At 49.4% G+C, this 23,283-nt stretch overlaps 1 protein-coding gene and 1 long non-coding RNA gene across 11 annotated transcripts in view; one reads left to right on the top strand and one right to left on the bottom strand.

Annotated features, from left to right (window-relative positions):
* Positions 1-5,543: 5,543 nt before the first annotated feature.
* Positions 5,544-23,283, bottom strand: part of MAP3K4 (mitogen-activated protein kinase kinase kinase 4) — a 114,066-nt gene continuing 96,326 nt past the window's right edge. For 5 of the 10 annotated variants that reach the window (XM_058735835.1, XM_058735838.1, XM_058735836.1 and 2 more), the window contains 10 exons: positions 20,267-20,367; positions 19,586-19,666; positions 16,502-16,693; positions 15,422-15,492; positions 14,322-14,438; positions 13,280-13,439; positions 10,965-11,087; positions 9,985-10,091; positions 7,922-8,101; positions 5,544-6,081 (listed from right to left, as the gene is read on the bottom strand). In XM_058735835.1, the coding sequence (XP_058591818.1) occupies positions 6,061-6,081; positions 7,922-8,101; positions 9,985-10,091; positions 10,965-11,087; positions 13,280-13,439; positions 14,322-14,438; positions 15,422-15,492; positions 16,502-16,693; positions 19,586-19,666; positions 20,267-20,367 (1,153 nt within the window). In that variant the 3' untranslated portion in view covers positions 5,544-6,060. Of the gene's footprint in view, positions 6,082-7,921; positions 8,102-9,984; positions 10,092-10,964; positions 11,088-13,279; positions 13,440-13,576; positions 13,701-14,137; positions 14,230-14,320; positions 14,439-15,421; positions 15,493-16,501; positions 16,694-19,585; positions 19,667-20,266; positions 20,368-23,283 lie in introns of those variants that run through there. The other 5 variants (XM_058735840.1, XM_058735841.1, XR_009263473.1 and 2 more) reach the window with 5 other exon arrangements.
* On the top strand, positions 16,689-21,537 carry LOC131515152 (uncharacterized). The gene is made up of 3 exons (XR_009263475.1): positions 16,689-17,561; positions 18,740-19,746; positions 20,191-21,537. It is a non-coding gene; the product is annotated as an uncharacterized LOC131515152 (long non-coding RNA).

The following is a 23,283-nucleotide window of genomic DNA, read 5'->3' as shown; positions in this document are numbered from 1 at the left end:
CTGTAAGAATTCTAAAGCACTAAACAAAAGAGGGATCAGAGATAAGAAAGCTGCCCTCCACCTCGCGACTTCCCAAAGTGCTCAGAAACCACCCTGAGGTGTCCAAAAATGTGTCACTTTCCTGTCACACCCCCCCCCCATTCAATACAGTGGTGATTAAGTTCTAATAACATATACCCTGCCTTCACTTCAGAACATAAAAGGGGCCCTGAGACATTTATTTTTTTTCTGAATTGGTTCTGGGACCAAACACAGGATCTGACAAGCAGACAGACGCAGGCTGCGCACCCGTGCCGTGGGTCCAGGTCGGAGGAGGGCAGGCAGAATGCTCTCCTGGGAAAGGACTCGTCGCGCAACTTCTCAGAATTGCCTTAGGCAGCGAGAGAATGCGGGGTACTGGGGACAGAGCCTGTCCTCTCTTCGGCTGTCTGCCCTCCCACGAAGAAGCATTTTGTCAGGAGGCACGGGGATCTGGTTTTCCTCCTACCCTGCTGCTGTAATGGCAGAGACGAGCACAGAACCTTGGAAAGACCCATCCCTGGGCCCCTTAACCTGTGCGCAGGTCTCACAGATGCCAGACTCTCTTCAGCAAGGAGCCGTTCTGGCTCCCAGGATGTAGATTTGTCCCCGAATTAAGACCCCTTGGGGTTTAAGCCCCCTGTAGTGCTCCCTGGTGGCGTGCCCTGGATGAGGAGCTTCACGTCCTGACATTTTCATCCGACTGTAGCTTGGGTCAGCCCTGCCCAGAGCCCGCGCTGGGATCCAGCGTAGCAGAGGAAAACACCGTTTTCCTGCACTCTGGACAGCCACACCCCGGGCTTCCTGCAGCCTTGAGGCAGGGAGTTTGATGCACCACTTCTAGGAAGCCAACTCCGCAGAGTGACTTTCTTTACCAAAATCCCCAGCCATCCAAAATGCAGCTTGCAGCCAGGGGCAGTGGACAGATTCTGGGCCTGCTAAAGGACCAGGAGCAACTGTGGAGGAGGAACTCATGCGCTCTGTGAGCCTATCATCTTGCTTTTTTTTAAGAGAGGCCACAACCCTTTTCATAGGATCACACAGTAGTATTGGAGTATCTCTTGACTTGCTGTATTCTCTAAATGAGTGCATGCAAACCCTTGTAAAAGTAGTAGCCACTGGTGTTTAAAAATTAAAACCATTAATATTTTCCCAACATATCCGTAAAAGTGGATCTGAAACACAGTGACTTAGCAGTAAAATCCAATGCTAATCATGCAGCCATGACGTAGAAAGAGATGATGTGACGTCACCGGAAGGGGCCCTGGCAGCTTCCGGTTTCTCTGCCGGTAGAATGGAACAGCGGCCTGGCTGGTCCCCATGCGAAACGGATTCGGCTTTGCAGAGTGTAGCACTTACTCCTAAATATGGACAAAAGTGACCAAAGGGTACCCGTTCTCTGCTCAAAACGCGGTTTAACCAACCCAGCTTGCCCCGAGGCACTGGTCAGACTCTTCACCGACTTGCTAGGCCCAGGTGAGGACAAATGCTCCGGGGGCAGCCGGTTTCCAGCGCGGCCACTGGAGGAGCGTCGGGGCCGCACCACCGGGCTGCCGGCCGCGTCCGCACTGGCCGAGAACCACCCCGCCCTTCCCGGAGCTTCCGGGCAGGGCGCCCGCGGTATCAGCCCCCGGGTCACCGTGCGCCGGGTTCCCCCGGGAACCCGGTGTCCGCCCTCCTTCAGCGGGCGGGTCTTGCAGCCTCCGCGGAAGCGGCTCTGGCGCGGGGCTTGCGGAGGACGGTGTTCGGGGCGGCGGCGATGGTGCAAGGGCACCGCCCCACCTGCGACCCCGCAGGGCCGCTCGCCTTCCCGGCCCCGGTTCTCCTCGTAAATGCTCTTCCTCTGACAAAACGGGTCCTAACGCCTAGCGCTGCCAGGGCGGGGGCGAGAGGCGGCTCCCCGGTGGACGCAGCTCCGTGACGCGCGTGCGCAGGTTTCCCGTGCGTCCACACGGCCGGGAGCTGCTGCGTGTGCAAACTGGGAAGCCAGCTCAGGGGCTCTTAAGACAAATGACGTGGGGCTGGACGCCCTGGACGGGGGCGCGGCCCCTCCCCCAGGGCCAGACTCACGGTCATTTGCTGCCTTTGCCAAGGAATCGCGTGGGAATGTCACGCCAGCTGCTGAAACTCCCTCATTTGTGGCTTCTTCCCCGCCTCTACGAGGACACTGTGGCTGCGCAGATAAAGAATTGGTTGCATCGGAGGAGGAGGATTTCCTAAAAGTATCCCTAGAGATTTAATTAAAAACCATTTTTAAAACCATTTTTTAATTTTTTGCCAGGATTGAATGAAGCTCACTTCCTTGATCGACATGCCAGAGGAAGGGCAAGTCCCTTCTCAAGGCCAGCCCCCCTGCCCTCCCTCCCCCCCCCCCCCCCGCCCCAAGGGGCCCGTGTGAGGCTCCCTCGGCACCGAGCGCCCCGAGCGGCACAGGAGCCTGGCACGTCAGCCACGAAAGAACGCACACCACAATCTGCAACGCGCTCCCGCACCCCTGGCTTGGGTTTTGAGTACTTCCAGAGTTTCCACAAGGGTAAACGAAAACCAACCACTCCAGAGGCTTCCAGGCTTTTAGTCCTAAGGCAACGGTGCTGCCAAGCACCGCCCTACAACTTGAGAGGAGGGTAGGGGACTCACGTACTCAGGTTTCTCTAGACCCATGACATCCTGTACCACTCCCAGCACCTGTCACCAACTGCTAAGGTGTCAGACACAGAGTACGGGAAACTTGACCTAAATGGTTAGCGCATGTCTCCTGAGAGCATCAGCCCTCCAGGGCAGGGCCGGGGCACGGGGCACTCAGGGAAGGCTGGTGAGATGAAGGGGGCGTGACTCAGACGCTTTAGTAAGTGACCTTCCATGGTCTTCTTTTGATTCCCTTTCCTGAAGTAAAAGTAAGAACCTTTCTTAAATGCAAACGGGCCAAAATAAAATCCAGGACGTTATACACGGTACGTTGAAGCAGAGTTGGTGGTGAAAAAAAGCAAAGCTTTCTCCAGTGAAGGATAAGCAGCTCGAAACGAGGCATTCCTCAGCCCCTGCAGCCTCGTTCTGCTTCAATATTAAGGTTCTGAATGGTCTGACAAGCACTTATCAAGTACCTACTTAGATCTTTTCAGTATCTAGAAAATACTCCTACGACCATGTTAGTAAAGCTTCCCACTGAATAAGACTCATACAATTTTTACCTTTAACATTTTGTTTTCATATGAAAGGAAAGTCTTATTTTGCATGTTGGAGAAACTGGGTATTTTTGACATTTCTGGCATCTCTGTTCTGTTGAAATTTAAGGAGGTAAGCAGCATGAATACAAAGTTAGGATTCTGGAATAACAATCCCTTTGGACTTCAAAACTGCATTACACCACACAAATCGCACGTTTTCTTGCTCTGTAGTCTCTAGCGGGATCCCTCCCAAGCACTTTAGGAAATCAGGAGTTACCAGTGCAGCCCAGAGCCATTTCCATCTGGATGTTTGCAAACGATGAGGAAGGAGAGCAGTGGAGAGAATTAACAAAGGTGATCAACCTGTGCAGGGTGGCTCAGACTTCTAAAGTTTATGCAAAATAACATCGCAAAACCACAGGACCCCACCCCCTGCCCACACGGGGCAGCGTCTAGAACGAGCGGTGCGCATCTGAGGCAGAAAGGCCGAGGCTCCAGGACAGGGGTGGCGGTGGGTGGGGCAGCTCCTCCTCCACTTCTCTGTCTCGTCCACAGTGGAAGTTAGGGAACGAGTCACTTGAAGTGCACGGTGAACCCTACCGACGTCACACATGACAATTACCTACAAACTGACGGTGAGCCTAAACATAAGAGCAGAAACTATGAAAAGTTTTTGAAGAAAACCTAAGTGTAAATCTTCATGACCTTGGGCCCGGTAATGATTTCTTAGATAGGATATCAAGAGAGCATGCAATAAAGAACAAGTTAATGAGCCAGATTTCAAAAGACACCGTTAAGAGAAAAGACAGACGGGGAGAAAAAAGCGACTATAAATCATATCCCTGGTAAAGGGCTTGTATCCAAAATATATAAAAACCTCTCACGATTCAATCAGATGACAACAAATACCCCAATTAAAAGATGGGCAAAGGACCTGAACAGACATGTCACCTAAGAAGATACAAATGGCCAACACGCAGGAGAAAAAATGTTCACCCTCCTCAGTGAAATGCGGACCAAGCCCCCAGTGAGCCAGCGTTTCCCACAGAGTGGACGCGATCAGAACGACAAGTCCCGTGGAGGTTATGGAGGAGCCAGAACCCTCGCACGTGGCCGGTGGGAGCGCAGGATGTGTGGCCACTGTGGGAACGGTTTGGCACGTTCTTAAAATACTGAACGTGGATTCGCCACGTGGCCCAGAAGTCCCACTGCCGAGAGAGATGAAAACGTCTGTCCACACGAACACGTGCGAGTGAATGTTCAGAGCAGCGCTGCCCCCGAATAAGCAAAGCATGGAGCTCGTCGGTGAAGAAGTCGCGTGTGCAGCATCTGCACTCACTGGAGCGCTCGGCACCGCAGAGGAAGAAAGTCCCGGTGCGTGCAAGGGCCCGGATAAGCCTCAGAAGTACCAAGCTCAGTGAAGGAGGCCGGACGCAAAAGACCACGTACAGTCAAATTCGTCTGAATGGCATGCCCGGAAAGGGCGAGCTATCAGAAGAGGTGGCTGAGTGGTCACCTACGGCTAGGGAAGGGGGATCCAAGCGGATACGAGGCTTCTCCGTGGAGGGGTGTTCTGAGATGGACTGTGAAGACGGCCGGCTGTACAAACGTACAACTAATTACGGAGAGTCACCTAATGGTATCCGTCCAAGATCAGGTGAATTCTACCTCAAAGAGCTGTTTGAAAGAGCTGAAATGTTTTTAAAAAATCTAAGTGTCTGTATAATCCTGCTGTGATGCCAACGTTCTCTGGCCATTCATCTCTTGAAGGGGACTACCGCCCAGGAGGGAAGGTGAACACACAACGTGCCGGAGAAATGAGTCTCCCAGAGTCAGCCGTTCAGTGTCAGCTTCCGAAAAGATCTCAGGAAGCTTTAAGCTCAATCTTTTAAAAACTTAATCGCAAAAAAGAAACTAAAGAACACCATCAATGACATATACTTTGGGCTAGTTTAGAGAACTAACTGCTGGAAGGTCACCTTCTGACAAAGATGCTTTCTCCTCAAGAGCTCATTCGGCGGTGCCTACCACTCACCTGTCACCTCTCCATCCTGGGGTACACATCGACGGCCTCCATCCAGCATGCGGTAACGAGGCTTACCCTTTCACCCTCCCACACTGCCCGGGTGACGTAGGAGAATTTAAAGGGGCCCTCCTGCATCCCGAGTGGTGTTTCCTTTGTCTGCTTCACTCTTCACGAAAACCCAGGAGGTCCTAGGTCCTGAAGGACGGCGCCGGTCTCTAGTGCATCTGACTGCACCCCTTTGGTACGGGAACACACGAGTGAGAGCAACAGACCTCTGTCTCAGGTAACGTCTAGGCCCTGAAGCTGATAACCATTAAGAGACAGTATAACTGAACTTTCCTAAAATAAACCATTTATTGAAAAAAGAACCTTTTTCTGAAATTTCATCAATCAGCCTTTGCGTAACAAGCCCGTGGCTTGCCAACGACAAAAGGGTAAGGTTTCACAGTCAGTGCACTCGACAAACAAGAAGTTTAACAACAAGGCCCAGGACACCGATAACACTACAACTGCTTTTGAACCTGGGAAGGTCAAAAATACTACACTGACGTCACGGTCCTCAGTCACACGAGAAACAGGTGACAGAGGCGATGGTCCGTGTACAGTAGTAATGGCACTTAACATGCAGCTTCTTTACCTCGTGGACACCGTCACGCGGAAGGGCCCCGCGCCGCATCGAACAGACAGGAGCAGCAGGACAAGTGACGCTTGTCGCCTGTGCAGTCTTCAGTCTTGGAAGGTTAAAAAGGCTTACACTGCTTCTCGGCACAGTCTCTATGTAAATATTACATACAGTAGTGATTGAGAGAATTCTCCGAGCACACACACCACCAGGCCACAGACCGACTGGCTTCATTCTTCATCTGTGCAAACCTGTGAGTGAGGCAGGAGAGAGCTGAACACGATTCACGGTCCCTGCACAACTCACGGTGAGTCACTGCCACCGCCTCCACGTTCCCAGCGCTGAGCCGGCAGGGGGAGGCTCGGCTGGTGCGGCGAGTAAGGTCAGAGCTAAGTCACTGCTCTGTCACCTGACCACTGAAAGCGGTAAGAGTCTGTCTGTATGCTTTATAACAAAGAAATTAGTGTCTTTTTAATCACAGATCCTTAATATCTACATAGCAAATCCAGCTGTCTGTTCCCTAATTCCACCCACCCATGAACGTGGTCACTCCTCTCTTCCGCATCGTCCTTTCCTCTATCGGGGGCTCCCCTGCAAGGCCCTTCCAGTGTTGTTTTCCCCAGGGTTTCACGGGCACCCCACTTCTCCCTGAAATACTCTCCCAGCAACGTTCTGTCTCCCAGGTCTGCATCTGGGCCCCACTCTCTCCCGGGCGCGGGCCCGCAACACCTACGTGCCCATCTGAAGTCTCTGAGCAGACGTTCCAAACGCACCTCGACCGTGATCCGCCACAGACAGAACCGCCACCTCCATGACTCAGCACCCCGCCAGCTGCCTCTGTACCCCTCTTGGCCAACGGGGTCTCTAACCTGGTGACCCAAGCCGGGGCCTGGGAGCTGTCCTGGACCCCACCCTCACTCGCCTTTCTCAGCTCATCAGCTACTTGGTGGTGGCCATTTTAACCCCTAAATATTGCTGATAATTCGCCCCTGACCCCCCCATGCCCAGCCTATTAGCTGTATCAGCAACTTCCTCACTATTCTGTTGCCAGAAGGATCATTCTAAAGCACTATTTAATATTATGCTTATAATAAAACTGAAATTCCTTCATGTGGCGCCTGCTTACTTTTCCAGCCTTACCTTTTACCAGTTTCCACATCCTAGGATCCATCTACACACACAGTTCCTTGACTGTTTTACCCTCTTCACCCTGCCATACCCCTCCCTCCCTGCCTGACCCCTCCAAACCCTCCCACACAGCTCAGGCATCTCATTCCGGAGCAAGCAATACCTGAGATTACCTAGCTGGATTAAACTGCTCTTCTCAGTGACCCCACAACATAGCATGCGTACCATTATCACAGCTCTGAACATACGGACTGCTCAGTCATTACTAACTCCGTCTCTACTCTGCCAGAATTTAGTCATTACTAACCCTGCCTCTACTCTCTCCTAGTAGAACTCAGTCATTACTAACCCCGTCTCTACTCTCCTAGATTTGAGTCATTACTAACCCCGTCTCTACTCTCCTAGTAGATTGGAGTCATTACTAACCCTGTCTCTACTCTCCTGGAATGTAGTCATTACTAACTCCATCTCTACTCTCCTAGAATTTAGTCATAGTCATTACTAACCCATTCCTACTCTCCTAGTAGAACTCAGTCATTACTAACCCCGTCTCTACTCTCCTAGTAGATTTGAGTCATTACTAACCCGGTCTCTACTCTCCTGGAATGTAGTCATTACTAACTCCATCTCTACCTCCTAGAATTTAGTCATCACTAACCCTGTACTCAGGCAGCCTACGCACTCTCCAGAGTAGAAACAGGGTCGTTCGGCCAGTTCCATTAAAAATTCCACTTAACAGCCTCAAGTGCAATGCAAACACACCCGGATGGATCAAGCAGAGGACCCCAATGAACACTTATCCCCCCAAAATAACATAAAAAACCCCTTGGCATAATACGTTGACCTCCTTTCCATTCCAGATATAGGGATTTTATATCTAAGTTCCCAAATTCCTTCAGTGCCAGACATAAGCAGAACTCAGACACTGAAACATGAAAAACACTGTTCAGCGATCTGCCCAACCTTGACGAAGGCGTGGTCGAGGAGCTGGCTGGCCGTCCACCTCATCCGGGGCTCACTTTCAAGGCAGTGAGACAGGAAGTCCTTTCCTTCTGGGCTTAGTCTTTCAGGGATTGGTGGCTTGTGCCCCATGCCCACTTTATACATAATCTGGAAGTTGTGTTCATATTCATGCCAAGGCCTCTAAAAGAGGGAAAAAACAGGTTTTAATACTACATGGCCTTAAAAAAAAAAATGAAACTTTCAAGTCTTTTCAGGCACCTCAATATTAATACCCGTCAGAGGCCGGCGAACTTTTAGCTACAGAGCCAAACGGTAAATATTTTAGGCTTGCAGACCACGTGACCTCTACCACAACTCCTCAGTTCTCCCACTGTGGTGTGACAGCAGCCACGGAAGGTGTATAAATGAAGGGGTGTGACTGAATGCCAATAAAACCTTATTTACAAAACCAGGTGGTCAGCGTAGGCTGCTGACCCCGTGTGGGTGTTCTGTTAGCCCAGCATTACCTAGAAGCCACATCATACGATAAAAAATGTAACACATAAAATGATGTAAATATGTCAAGAAAACATATAAAACTCAACAGTTATAGGGAATTACTACACTACCTTATTGAATAGTGAACATGAAATTCTATTAGTGCGAAGCTCTGGTTATTTTATATATCATAAAACATAACAATAAAATGCTATTTCATTCAGAGGCCGCAAGGTATAATACAGTTTCCTACTAATAACACGAGAGGTTTGTAACATCTTCTGCTTTACAAAAATGATGCTGCTGCACGTGCGCACGCACACACACACACGCACACACACACACAATGGTACCTTTATACATTTGCCTCGTTTAGTAGTATTTTCATCAAAAAATAAATTTTTTTTAATAAACTTTTTAACTTTTTTTAGTGCTCATTTATCTTTGAAAGACAGTGAGAGAATATGTGAGGCGGGGGAGGCGCAGAGAGAGGAGGACAGAGGATCCAAAGTGGACTCGGCTCTGAGCTGTCAGCACAGAGCCCGACGCGGGGCTCAACTCACGTACCGTGAGATCATGACCTGAGCCGAAGTCAGATGCTTAACCAACTGAGCCACCCAGGCGCCCCCCAAAAGAGAAGTTTTTAGACTTTGCAGATACTCAGTCCTACAGAACAGCCTCCTTGCCCTAAAAATCCTTGTGCTCGATCTATTCCCCCTTCCTTCCCTTTCCCACAGCCCTTGGCAACAACTGATCCTTCTACTGCCTCCACGGTTTTGCCTCTCCTGGAATGTCACGTGCTGGAATCACACTATACATATGTGGTGTTTTCAGATCAGCTTCTTTCATGTGGTCGCATGCTTTTCACGGTTCCTCCAAGTCGTCTTCTGACAGCTCATCTCTTTTCGTTGCTGCGTAATATTCCGTTGTCCGCATTTCCAGTTTGCTCATCCACTCACTTACTGAAAGACACCCTGGTTGCTGCTTCCAAGTCTGGCAAGTTATGAATAAAGTTGCCCTCACATGCCAGTTGTTGAGTGGACCTAAGTTTCTGGCTTCCTGTTTCTTTCTGTAGCTCCTCGCTTCTCAGTGTTTTAACTCCAGCTTCATACTTTTTTTATTCCCTCGTAAGAGTGCTCAAAGTTACAAATCTTATAAATATCTGGTTCCTAGTCTGTCACTCGTCTTCACAGTACTGTATCTTTTGACAGGTCACATTTTTTTATTTTTTTATTTTTTTTTAAATGTTTATTTTTGAGAGAGAGGCAGAGCACAAGTGGGGGAGGGGTAGAGAGAGAAGGAGACACAGAATCTGAAGCAGGCTCCAGGCTCTGAGCTGTCAGCACAGGGCCCGATGCGGGGCTCGAACCCATGAACCACGGGATCATTACCTGAGCCGAAGTCGGACACTTAACCGACTGAGCTACCCAGGTGCCCTGACAGGTCACATTTTTTAATCTTTAGTCATGGCCTCTAGTTAGCAGATATGTCCGTGGTATTGATAATAAATGATACAAGCACACGTCCAGTCTTATCAGGGTACAGAGCCCCCCAGGGGTTTGCCCCCAGGTGTGCACCCCGCTTACCTTGCCAGTCACCATCTCTATGACGACGCACCCCAGACTCCAGATGTCAGCGGCACGCCCGTGGCCTTCTCCTTTTGCACGAGTGATGACTTCTGGAGCCATGTATGCTTTAAAAGTCACAGATACGGGGATAGGAATAGGTTATAAACACAGTAGCACATGGTAATCAAGCCAACCATGGAATTAATATTGTCTAATATTCCACATAAAAGACACAACTAATTTGCTGGGGGCAGGCAGGGAGATCTTTCTCTGAGTTATGTAATAGGAAATATCAAAAGCAACAGACATCTCGAATCAGTTTTCTGAGTGAACATTTTAAGAGGCTGAATTACTATCTAAAGGACGATTTTTGAATAGCAAATCTTCAGATAAACTGTATTCACATTAAAAATGTGAAACCTGCACTACAAAAGAGGATGAAAAGCTTTATGCCACTGAACAGTCGAAACAAATTAATTACCCTTTCTGCACGTCCCTCTTAAAGGGGACAAAAGAGTGGACCGTGGTGAGGAGCAGGCCAGGTGTGGGCGTGGCTGTGTGGGTAGCATGTCCCCGTGTGTGAAGACATTCACTTACTCTTGGGTGTGCCTACCCACTCCTTTTCCTTTAGAAGGGCCGATAATGCTCTAAACTGCCTGTCTGCTTTAGACAGACATGAAACGGTCACAGGTGCTGGACAATCAAGAGGTTAGGTTCGAAAAGAAAAAAACAAACCAGCCCATACCATCGTGTTTAATATACATACGGCTGAGTTTGGGCTGGAATCGTTTAAACATCCCCCATGTGAACAACAAACAATAGTGTTCCGGGGAAGAGAAGGAGAACTTTCCTCCTGCCTCTCACTCTGGGGGAAAAGGTGTTTAGAAACCCTCCTCCCTGTTCCCGGGTCGAGCTGACAACAGGGGTGATGGAAAGCCCAGACGGCAAGCGCACTGTAATGAGTCGCCTTCGCAAAGCCCGATCGGGCCAGTCCCTACCTGCGGTCCCCAGGGTGCTATTCACTTCGCCCGGCATGGTCTGTGCGTTGTTTTTAAGCTTTACGGAGCATCCAAAATCCCCGAGCTTGATGAGTCCAGACGAGGTGAGGAAGATGTTGGCCCCTAACCGGAAGAAGAAGGGCACGCAGGTGCATTTAAGCTTGCACGGTAACCAGAACTCCCAGGGACTTGCTTCACAAACTGAATTACGCAAAGCTTCATGAAACTCCACTTACAAAGATAATCACAGAAAGACTCTTAAGCCTTATTCGCAAATGTTAATACAAAGCAATTTTAATATCCGTACAAACAGCTTTGACCGATAGGTTCTGAAGTGAAATACACGCACAAACTCTGACACTAAAAACCCAGAGACAAAAAGGAGCTGTGTATATGGTGCAAATGCTTGTGCTGTCGGTCCCTGAAAACAGTGGGCGCGGACGGAAGGCCCGGCACACGCACCGCTGCCCTGTAGGCCAACCGAGGCCGCCCTGGGCGGACGTCACCCTCTCCCTGAAGAGAACGCTCTGCCGCCTGCTTCGGTCTCTACAAGCAACGTGCCTCGCGTACCCCAGCTGGAGTCCAGGCTTACGCTCCCAGCTCCGGGCAGCTCGAGGCTCCACGATCTCTCCGGCACCGTGCGTCCTGTGGCACCTTCCTCAAAAAGCATGACGGAGCCACTCGCATTAGATAAGCAGCCACACAATGAGCTGACATCTAACAGGGAGTCCTCAGCGCCCCAGTGCTCCCAGGGTACGCTGTCCCCACAGCGGACTCGACAGCGCTAACTTCACGACTCTGGAGCTGGCCCACATGTGCACACTGGCGGTGCTGAATTATAACAAATGTCGCAAGGACACAAGTGAATGGATTGATTCAAGGACCCTGACTGTGCCGACGACAGGAAGGTACCATTTTGTGACAGCGGTCAGAGACAGAACAATTGCAAACAGGCAATGCCGTGGCCTGACAAAGAACCAATTAAGCAAGTGCTCAGAATGACCCCAGCAGCGGTGTCGGCAGACGGGCAGGTGGGGAGGCAAGGAGACTGGAGGACGCTGGGGATTCAGGGCAAGCCACTGCAGAGAGGGTGGACAACTCTTACACCCAGACCAAAGCAGGTTCTGGTGTAATCCATCCCCGCCCCGGGGTCTAGGGCCCGGCTGGAAGTCAGCCAATTCTAGAGTGAACGTGTTTAGGCTGGCCTCAGGCTGTGTGACAGAGTGGAGTCCTTTACTCGAGGACCCATGGGAGACCAGTAATTCGTCACTTGAATTACCTCGAAGACTCCCAAATACAAAGGCCAGGGGCAAACGCCAGAGGGACAGTTCTGAGACCAGCAGGACCATTCCCCTCATGCCAGAAAACAAAAGCACTTCAAATCAATCAGCGTGACCAAGTCAGTCATTGGCAGAACTCTATACTGGAGGAGGCTGGCATCAATAAACGCTCTCGCCCAGGACACGGCTTCCATCTCAGACTCACTGTCACTTCACACATTCACGAGGTCCACATGGAAATACCAAAGAGTCCGGACACGGGGAAAAGAGCTCCGGCAGTGAACGTCTAGTAAATACACAAGCTTGGCTAAATCAGCCTATAAAAATAGCAAATTTCGTTTTTTGTTTTGAAAGTTTATTTATTTTGAAAGAAAAAGAGAGAGAGCACAGGCAGGGAAAGAGCAGGGAGAGAGGGAGAGTGCGAGAATCTCCAACAGGCTCCTTGCGGTCAGTGCAGAGGCTGATGTGGGGCTGGAAACCATGAACCCTGAGATCGTGACCCGAGCCAAAGTCAAGAGTCAGACATTTCACTGACTGAGCCCTGCGGGTGCCCCGCAAATTTTATTCTTAGAAAACAGACCTCACTGAAAAGAGTGTGACCCGCAAAGAGCAGACTTATCGGCTCATGGGTGGAGACAAGTGTTCTACGTGGCCTCTCGATACTGGGCTCTTTGTGGAAGCATATTGCCAGTAAGGGTACTTCTTTGTGGAGAAGTGACGTGTGGGAGTGGGAACGAGTGTCTTGGCAGCAGCCACGTTCTGGTGCTGGGCACCAAGGAGTCTGGTCTCCGGCAGCCAGGTGAGTATGGGGATCACCTTCGTTTTAATGTTTAGTTTGAGAGCAAGAGGGAGAGCGAGAGCGACAACGAGCGAGCGAGAGAGCGTGCGCAAGCACCCGCATGTAGAAGAGGGCAGAGAGAGAGAATCCCAAGCAGGCTCCACGCGGAACCCACGAACCGTGAGATCGTGACCTGAGCCGAAATCAAGAGGCAGACGCTGAACCGACTGAGCCCTCCAGGCATCCCAGGGGGTTACCTTTAATGTCTCGGTGAACTATGCCGTGCTCGTGGAGGACGTTGATGGCAACGGTGATCTGCTTTGAATACAGCCTGATGACGTGCTCCTGAAGTCCCAGCCTCGACACCTCTTCTAATGTCCCCTCGTCACAGTACTCCATGAAGATGTACATTTCTTCCTGTGGGTGGAAGAAGACGCAGCCGCGTGTTCACACGTACGCTAAGCGAAGAATCTGGAAAATGTCACAGGTCACACCCCAAAGGAATCTTCTTTCTAACGGTAGGCTACACTTGTCCTCCTCGACACTGAATCTGTCTTGTAGCAGCCATTTCTCGCTCCTGCACACAGGTGTCTGCCTGCCTCCTCTGTCTGGAATTATACAGCTGGTTGGGACAAGAACGTCTTCTCCAAATCGCAGGTGATAAGTGTCCATAAGCCTCTGAAATGAAGTCTGCTATATAATCTCAGACAGGGACCAACAGGGCTGTCCCTACGAATGTATTATTAAGTACTGAAACACATCCTTTTCAGACACGAATCTGTTTGGGAAAACATTAAAAATCACCGTTCAACTTCCCCCGGAAGTTCAGACTCCACCGGGACGCTCCAAGTTATCCTCTTTCCCTCCAAGTGTTTACTTCTAAACACAAGGGGGGAAACGAATCTGAGGCTGTAACGTTCTCGTTTCACAATGGGCCCTTACACACGTGTAAAAGGAAAATCAGCGTTACTCGATAGCGCACACAACAGCGGTTCAGTGAAAACTGGGGGGAAAGTAACGCGCTGTGTAAGGGGCACGCTGGAAGAATCTTCTGACTGGCAGGATGGGTTTCAGTGCTTTATAATGTCGGGTTAACGACTACAGTCTACAACTTACATTTTAGGAAGAACTCCTCTAGTTTCAGAGAGAAGGCAGAAATGATGTAACTCATGGAGATTTCCTGATAATTAGGCAAAGTTACTGTGCTCTGAAATGAGAAGACCTGTGATGTAGAACAGGACTCCACCTGCGCCCTTAACTGATTCCTCACACAAAACCGTGTGACCAAAGTTGGCTTACTCTATGCAGCTCCACACCAAAATACCGAACCAGATTGGGGTGTTTGATGCCCTCAAAGATTTTCAATTCGTCTGCAGTTTCCTTGATAGTTTTATGGTCGTTAGGTTGAAATCGAATCTGTGAAAAGAAAACCGTCAATTAGCGTCAGTCCTGCCACAAACCAGGACAAGACACCTTTCGAACGCGGGGGCCGGGAGGCCGTCTCCTGACGTTTGTACCACCCAGACCCACGGGACTACGGTCATTGTCTTTGTGACTCGATTTGGGGTCTTTCTTTCCTTTGTCGGGCCACGCGAATAAAATGCGCCTGCTTTACGATACTGATGAGCGAGCAACCTGCTCACGGGATCACACTCCGAAGTGCGGACCGAACTCACAAAACCACTAGACAGTCAGTAGGCGATCACAGCTGTCTAGGTTCTGGGAAGGCAGAGATGAGAGAGGATTCTGCCCTCAGGAAGCTTCCGGCCAAGTGACAATGAGGTTGAAGGAGCAGGGCGGGGAAGAGCCACGCGGGGAAGACACGAAATGCCCCGGGAGCTGCGAAAGGGAGGCCCGGGGGCCGCGCGGGGGGCTGTTGCGCCCACACGAACGGCCGTGGCAGCCCCACACTCGTCCTCCACTCGAAGGGCTCCTCTGCCCTTCGGAGTCCCGAAGCGTCTCCCCACGAGCGACAACGGTATCCGTTTCCCTGACGGGCCTCCTCGGCTTTTCCCGGCTCCTCCCCATCCTAGCTGCAGCTGTTTCTGAAGCCGATTGCAGATGGCTCCTCCCCCGACTCCCCGCCAAGACGCTACCGTTGTCACCGTGCTCTGGGTCTTCGGCTAACTCTGCCTGCCTCCCCGGTATGGCCCCGAGCATCCCTGCGTGGGGGCAGAACCACGTGTGCACCGGTCTCAGCAGCCTCACCGGGATCCGCACTGGAGTCGGATACCCCGTTACTCTGCCGTCTCGGTGTATCTGGCCAGACGACGCAACACGGAGGCACCCGAGTTGGCTCTGTGCGCTAAGAAGGCCTCACAAACAAGCTCCTTTACCAAATCTCTGTCTCACAGAGAGCCTCCAAACAGAAGGGCCTCCGGGAAGGCCAGACCACTCACCTCCTTCATAGCCATCAATTCGCCAGTGTCGACACTGATGCAGGTGTAGACCTTCCCGTACTGCCCCTCCCCTGTGAAGAGAACAAACACACTGCTCTCAGTCACCAAAGCTAAGTCATTTTAAGTCACTCAGATGTACAATAATCTTTTGAATTCTGGATCTATATTCAGACACCTACAGTTATGCTTACCTAGAGTCTACTATCGCAAGACCCAAAACGTTTCTGAATGTCCCCCAATAACCGAAAGCCATCTCTTCGCTGTGCCTTACCTGTAAATACCTATAAAGAGTAGAAGCGACTTTGGCAAACCCCGGAAGAGGTACGAAGGTGCACACTCTGAGCCCTTATGACCCTTCAGGAGGTCAGGGTCAGGGTGGGGCATAGGGAGTAGCCAGGAGTGAGCCTGTGTGCAGGAGTGGATACTGCACCAACGTATCTTTGGGGACATTAAACTAAGGGCATATATGGCTAAGACTGGTAACAGTAATTGATAACATTTCTACAGCACTTCATTGTTTCCAGTGTTTCCTGCGCCTATGGATAGCTCTACGGAAACTTCAGGGTCCCGGAGGCTCCCAGAGTCCTATATTACAACTGCGTTTGCCTCATCAGACCTAAACACTCCATAGATCGATGCATTTAAAAGAGGGAAGGATCTCAGACATCATCAGGCTCCTTCCGTCACACAATCTCCCATGAGTTATTTCACCTGGAAATGAATTAATAGGCAACGTTTTAGGAAAGACTGTCTCTATTTGCATCCAGTCTCTCTTCGGTAATGTTCTTGAGGGAACACGATCGTAAGAATATCAACTGGAGCAAATGGCTAACTGGCAACTTCTGGAGTTATCAAGCAAAACCAGTCGGTTTAATGAGCCACTTAAAAATCCAAAATCTCCTCTCATATTGCTCTTAGAACACATTTTACAGATATATGACATTTGCACAAACAAAAAACCAGAACCCTCTGCAAAAGATCTGCCACATCTATAAGAGAAACGGCTTGAACCTAAAGACGTGCAATTATTGCCATTTCTAAGAGAGGCGACCTTTGTGTCACGTTCCTCAGTTTCCTTACCAATTTTGTTTCCTCTTTGCCACTTGAAGGTCACCTTCCTCAAGCCTACGTGCATAACATTATCATAAGATTTAGGGGTATCACAAACTTGACCAATGATATTCTTTCTCCTCATTTCTCGATACCTCTTTTCTTCGAACAATCGGACCGACTTCTGGATAGCCTCTATGGGTCCTTGTTTGGAAGCAGTGTCTGCAGAGAGAATCACAAACGCATGAGTCCCCAGTCACTAGCGGTGAGTCGATGTCCGGCAAATAATCACAGAAACAGAGCACTGCACGTGACCACTGCCGCACGGCAAGGCACAAATGAGCAGGTGTGTCCAAGAGCTCCCGGCACCGCCCCCCCCCCCCCCCCCCCCCCCCCCGTGCACAGGTACATACATAAAACACAGGCTAGTCAGGCACAGCGGGTGCCTTCCTCCCTCCAGGCTGTGGCTTAGCAACCTCCCACCTGCCTCCAGCCTCTCCTGTCTCCAATCCACTCTTGTTGGCCAGATCTGTCTAACTAGCATGTAAAGTTTGATCATGTTCCTTTCCTACTTAAATTTATTTCATGGTTCTCAACAACCTGTTTACCAAAAATCCAAGTCTTTCCCACAGGATTCGAGGCCATGTGGAATTTGGACCCAGTTTACCTTTCCCAGTTCACTTTTACAAGTAGTTTCCTTCTATTCTCCTACCACAGGTCCCAGACAAGCCAAACTGAACACACTCCTAGAACACGGCAAGCCGTTCCCCACTCCCAAGCCTATGTTCCCACTTTCCTGCCTGCCCGAAATGCCTTTTTCCCGCCACAGTGCCTAGGGAGTAACCTCACCCCTCACAGCTCCGCTGAAGTACCACACCTTTCTAGCAAGCATCTCTGATGAGAAGGGAAGTCAGTCATCCCTTCTCTAGAAAAAGTCCAGAGCAAAGGTTCTGGAACCAGAATGCCTGGGATAAAGCCCCAGCCTCGCCATATTCCACATGTCTGACAATGGGCAAGTTAACTGACTTCTTTATATATCCAGTTCCTAATCTGTGAAATGGGAGTAAAATATCTTGAGTACAGAGCTATTGTGAGTATTTAATGAAATCACACATGTAAAGCGCTAAGCCTTGTGCCTGAGACACAGCAATACTCAGTAAGATTCAGCTACTATTGTTCCTATTCCTTATTTTTTCATCTGTCTCTATATCTCTAGTTCTCCAACTTATTTGATTATGAAGGACAGTGAGAAGTAACTTTTACACACACAGGTATCTAAACAACAGTTTCATAAAACAGTGAAACAGACTCCATCCTATTTTAAATTTTTTTTTACATTGTATTTCTTTAGTAGCATTGGTTCTATATAATCTTGATTATCCATATTAATTACAATTGTAACTGGAGTAATTTTATTTCCTACAGAGATAGAGAAAACTGGGAAAAGGATAATATTATGTTATACGTAAGATAAACACGGCTCACAAGTACATGCTGTATCCTTCTTGCCTTAAGAAATGTAAATAGGTATGCGTGACTATTAGGAGACATCCTGATTTTTTAAATGCTGACTTTCCGACCCTCCTAACCGATGTGTCACAACCCCCAATGTGAAAAGCACTGCTTCATTCACGTACCCATTACAGCAGCCCTCATACCATATCCTAGCTATGTAAGAGCCTGAATTTCTGGCCAGCAAAGAGAGGACCAGGATGGCTCTGAGGTTAACGCCGAGAAGAGAAATTCCCAAAGGTGCATCACGTTCTAACTGTAGATTCTCACTACAACCGTTTCTTTAAAACATGAATCGCTGTTTCCTCTACCTCAGTAAATGACACATCGAGTCTACTGGGCTCTGAACGAGACTTCACAGCTACGAGGCCATGGACTCCACGGTCAAATATTTCTGGGAAAGGGTTTTTTTTTTCTTTTTTTTTACAGTAAAAACTTCTCAAGATTTCTCCATCTCTGTGAATGTGAACCGTAAGTCTCCCAACAGTTCCCAAGTTCTCTTGACCACAAAGTGTTTGTTTTGAAAATCGTCACAAAGACCTGGTAAGCGTGGGAACTAGTGATTATGTGAGAGCCAGTGGAGACACCCTCTTGCCTGTCTCCCAGGCTCAAGCCTGTGGATCCCCTGCTCCAAACCCTCCAAACGCACCGCACCTGCCCCAGGCCTGGCAAAGACTGCATCAGGGTCATTTCCTTTTTTTAAAATCCCACCTTAGCCTGATGTGTGACCATCTCCCCATTTCCTCCCCACTCCAGGCCAGCAGCTCGCTCCACGCCGGTGTCTTCCTCACTCCTCCTTCCCACTCGCCAAACACACCAGCAGCTCAGGAGGCTGCAAGGGCTGCCCGCCGTCCCGGGGTAAGGCCTTAATCCGTCATTGAAGACCGACCATGGTCTGACTTCCCCCAACACCTTCAAGATCATTTCCATTTCCAGCTACACTGCCCCATACAGCTGCTATATTCTTTAGACACTGGGCCTCCAGGTGTGTTTTTTATTCTGTACTTTGCCCCCTGGCTTGATGCAAACCTGTTTTTTCTTTAAAAGCCAGCTCAAGCCTCACTCCTCCATGAATCCCCCCCGCCCCCAGCCCCAACTATTCTCGGCTTTGGTGGGCAACATACTTCCACGGGGCGCTGAGAGGTAAGAGTACTGGACTCGGAGACAGCACTGTATGCACAGTGGTCCTAGCTCTGTCAGTTATCACGTTCACCAAGCTATCTGGCTTCTCAGAAACTTTATCGCTTAACATAAGATAGGAACAGTTACTCATTTCACAAATATTAATTATATTCCTATCACCTACAAAGAATTATGCCAAGGGCCCACTCCAGGTGACACATAGAATTAACCATCACATGTATGCTTAAAGAATACAAAGATGCATAGAACACGTTCCGGATCCAAAGGAGCTTATAATTTATTAGAAGAAATAGGAAATGTATACAAACATGCTACACACAAGAAAGTGATGTCACAGGTCTAAAAGAAATCACTAAATATTAATGTAGAAGGTCTAGTAATTCAAAAGCTAACGCATGTTTTAGCTGAAACTACTCACTCGATGCTTAAACGTTTTAAGTTCAACATTCTCTCTCTTACCCTTAGTCTGGCTGATAAGCGTCCGAAGTTCCCAACTTCTTCGAGCTGACCCACTTGAATCACCTTTTGGATATGCTGGTTCTGCAGGAAGTATGTTTTTCACACAAGTTAAGATTTACGACACAGACACAGCTGATGTAATTGAGAGCAGGACTGAAGTGGTGAGTGGCAATGATTAGTTACCATCAACCCGTCCTTTCTGGTAATTTCTAGTTGAGGTGAGTATGCGAAGCTGTCTCTATAATCAATTCTAGAAAAGTGTACCAAACGAAGAAGCTGCCCGTGGTGTTACATGACTTTAACTACGTGAACTTTCCATAAGTAACAGACAACGGAATACTGAGCAGACGTTAGATTGTTTAGGGACACCCCCCGCCCCCAACACCTCAAGAGGCCCTGCCTGGTAATAAAACCTCAGCATACCATTAACACACACAGTGTCAGTTTGTTTTTTTAAGCGGATGAGAGTGCTTGGCAATTAAAGTATCAGAGATCATGATCTCTGATACAGCTAAAAAAGGCACCTATATTAAAAAGCCAGCATGCTGAGCATCAAATGTCTGAGAGTGCTGCCGCCTCTGTCTTACTCTTCACTTCTTTCTAAGGCATCAACAGTGGAAGCCGGTGAAGTGAGGCGGAGGATTCAGCCGGTCGGGGTCACAGCCAAGGCCTCACACTCACCATCGCGCTCCTCGGTGGGGCTTGAGTGGCGGCTCAAGGACCGAAACTGTAACTCCGCAGCTATGGAGGCCAGCCGGTCGTTCTCAGGGACGCTGGAACCCCTGTTTCGGTATTTTTAAAAATTCAGCTGTCAATTCAATGGAACTGCAAGTGAAAGCTCCGTGAGATTCTTCTAGAGCGGTGATTCTCAACTAGGGGTAATTTCTCCCGCTGGGGACACTGGCATCTAGCGAGTAGAGGATAATGCAAAGGACGGCCCCAGATAACGAATTATGCACCCGGAACAACAGTGCTGCTACTGAGAAACCCTTCCTAGAGCTGGGAAGTCAGTCGGATTTTTATCCTCCACTGCTGACACATGAGAACCTGACTGTGTTACACTGTTTTAAGTTAAAAACAGCAAAAATAAAACCAAAAGAGTATTTATTGAACTGCTATTGACTTGTGTAGAAAGCTCCATCATTTCAGCCCAAGATGGATAAAAATTATTAGTCAAACTGGCTAATATTTAAAATTATGATCATACTATATATTTATGGGCTTAATTCCATTTAAAATGTAAAATTATTACATGATTCAAAGATTTCAAACCTCCTAATAAGAAAATGGAAGGAAACACCTAGTGACTTTTTAAGCAGTAGCCAAGCAAAGGTGCAGGACAGCAGGAAGCTTAGCACGGAAAGAACAAGGTTAATTTGCTGCTTCTCCAGAATAAAGTGAAGTGTGTTTAGAAATCCAGAATGAATCCAAAAAGAGTAAAGCCCAGAATTAAATAAGGGCAGTGTTAAAACTGTAATTCAAACAATCCACACTAAATATGGCATTAGTTTATTAACAAGTTTAGTATTTTGTACACGAATGATATTGTGAAGTATGGTAGCATTTATGCTCTTTTTCATGATATGCTGAATGGATTTAAGGCGACGTGGTCTACTAAACACATGTTCACAAATGACGCCGTAGGCAATGCTTTTTTATTTCCCTAAACTCTCAAATCCAGTGTAACACTTGTAAGTCTGAAGAGTGGGGGGCATCCTCTGTGCCATGTAGCTCATCAGAGAGTCCTGACACCATCTCCTGGGAACAGCACTGATGCTGAAGTAAAGAAACACACGACTCCTAAACCAAGGACACGTCACTCAGCACGCCTCTGTTCCTGATTTCCCAGACATGAAATCAGCCGATTCCACACCCTCAGAGATCTTTGCTAGGGCAAAAGGCAAAAAAATATCCTTAAATGAGGTAGCGTGCCGGTGAACGTCTCACTACCCGCTGTGACTCCCATTTTCAGCGGCGGGACGGCCGGCTTGGCAAAGCCGTGAAAAATTAACCATCGGTCTCGCAGACCGCTACGAGCCAGTTGCAAGGAGAACAGCGCACGAAAGTTTTATCAACAACGTCAGGTAACTGAAGCCCAGCCTGTTCCCTAAGTCAAACCCAACCAAATCAAAACATTTCCGGGATGCCCTGGGGCACAGTGACAACTCCCGGGGCAGGAACCCAGAAAGTCTCCGAGAAGCGGGGCGGGGGGGGGGGGGGGGGGGGGGGGGGCTGCACGCCGTGAGGCTGGGGCGGTCCTGCGGCCCCGGAAGTTCCAGCCTCGCGAGAGTTCCCCACAGCGCACTCGCCAACCGAGGGCTGTACACACTCCGGCCACCCCGGGGTCCGCCCCGCAAGTTCCCGTCAGCCGAACTGGGCAGGCGCAGGTCCGGGACGCAGGAGGGCCTCGCTGCCCTCTGCCCACGGTCACACGTACGCCGCCAGAGAGTCGCGACAGCCTCATCCTCCGGAAACAGTGGCCTCGAGACGGCACACTGTGACGGCAGGGAAATCCCTGCGTGTCCAGAAGCATCGGGAAGATGAAGAATACTTACGAGACGCTGCTCGTAACATGCTGAAAAAGCCTAAGACAACGCACAGGAAGGCCAACCGCACGTACTTGGCCTTCAGACTAGTAACATCCGCTCAGGGTACCACTGGCACTCACAGATGCCTTCGGCCAGACTTCATGACCCTCGAGAACTGGGGCGCTCCTCCCCCCCCCCCCCCCCCCCCCCGCAGTTCTGCAGGAATGTTGTGAGGACGCGGACTCGGCAGGCGCGGGAGCCAGCACCGTCGCCCTGGTAGAGTGTTCTGGAGTCTGCACTGGGGGGCAAGTCGCTTCCATTAACCCCGTGTGACACTTGTATAAGAAACATTGCTTCAAGAACAGTATCTGTAAAGGTCTGCCCTGCAACGCTCTAAACATAAGTGAAGAAGGTGAAGGGGAGTCCGCTTCGGGTTAACTGTTAATTGTTTTAGTTGACAGCTTAAGCTGTAAAGTATGTGGAATTTTTTAGGTGATCTGTTATTTTAATGAAGGAGAACAATGGAACCGCAGAAACTTTAGACTTCTATAAAGTACGTCTAAAAACAAGTTGGTGTGTCTTAGGTTCTAAAACTGTACGTCATCTTTCTGCCAATGACCTCCTCGTATCTCTTATGAGCACCGAGTTTCTTTACAGTTGTGTCTGTTTTGACTGGATTGCCCTCAACCCCTGGAGTTTGACTCTGTCACCACGTGTATCCGAAGACGAGCACAGAGACGGTGTGTCCCCTCTGCCAGACGGAGAGGTGTCATGAAGAGTGACTGAATGGCTTTTCTCCACTAAGTGTAGGAGACTTGGCTGAAATCCTCTGTCAGAACGACTAGAATGGGTGCAGAGACTTCGTGCAGGAGACCTCCGTTTTCAGGAGCTCGCCAGCGGTCTGACCGCTCTCTCCAGAAAGGACACTTTTCTCCGTAGAAGATACCAACCTCACGAACTCACTTGCCCACTCTTATACACTACTTCCAGTCAATGATTATACAAATGAGGAAAGCGGGTTAGGAAAGTGACCCTCCTCAAAAACAAATCCCCACCGGAGGGTATTAACTAGATGCCATCTCTGAACCAGTACGGGGCGGGACCCCTCAGGAAAGGCGCTACTTGCCCAGATTCTCCTGTCCCCTTCGGTGGGAACTAGCTTCTCTCGTC

Source organism: Neofelis nebulosa, chromosome 6 (genome assembly GCF_028018385.1).
Source record: "Neofelis nebulosa isolate mNeoNeb1 chromosome 6, mNeoNeb1.pri, whole genome shotgun sequence".
NCBI classification, from domain to species: Eukaryota; Metazoa; Chordata; class Mammalia; order Carnivora; family Felidae; genus Neofelis; species Neofelis nebulosa.
This window is presented reverse-complemented; position numbering and strand designations above follow the sequence as displayed.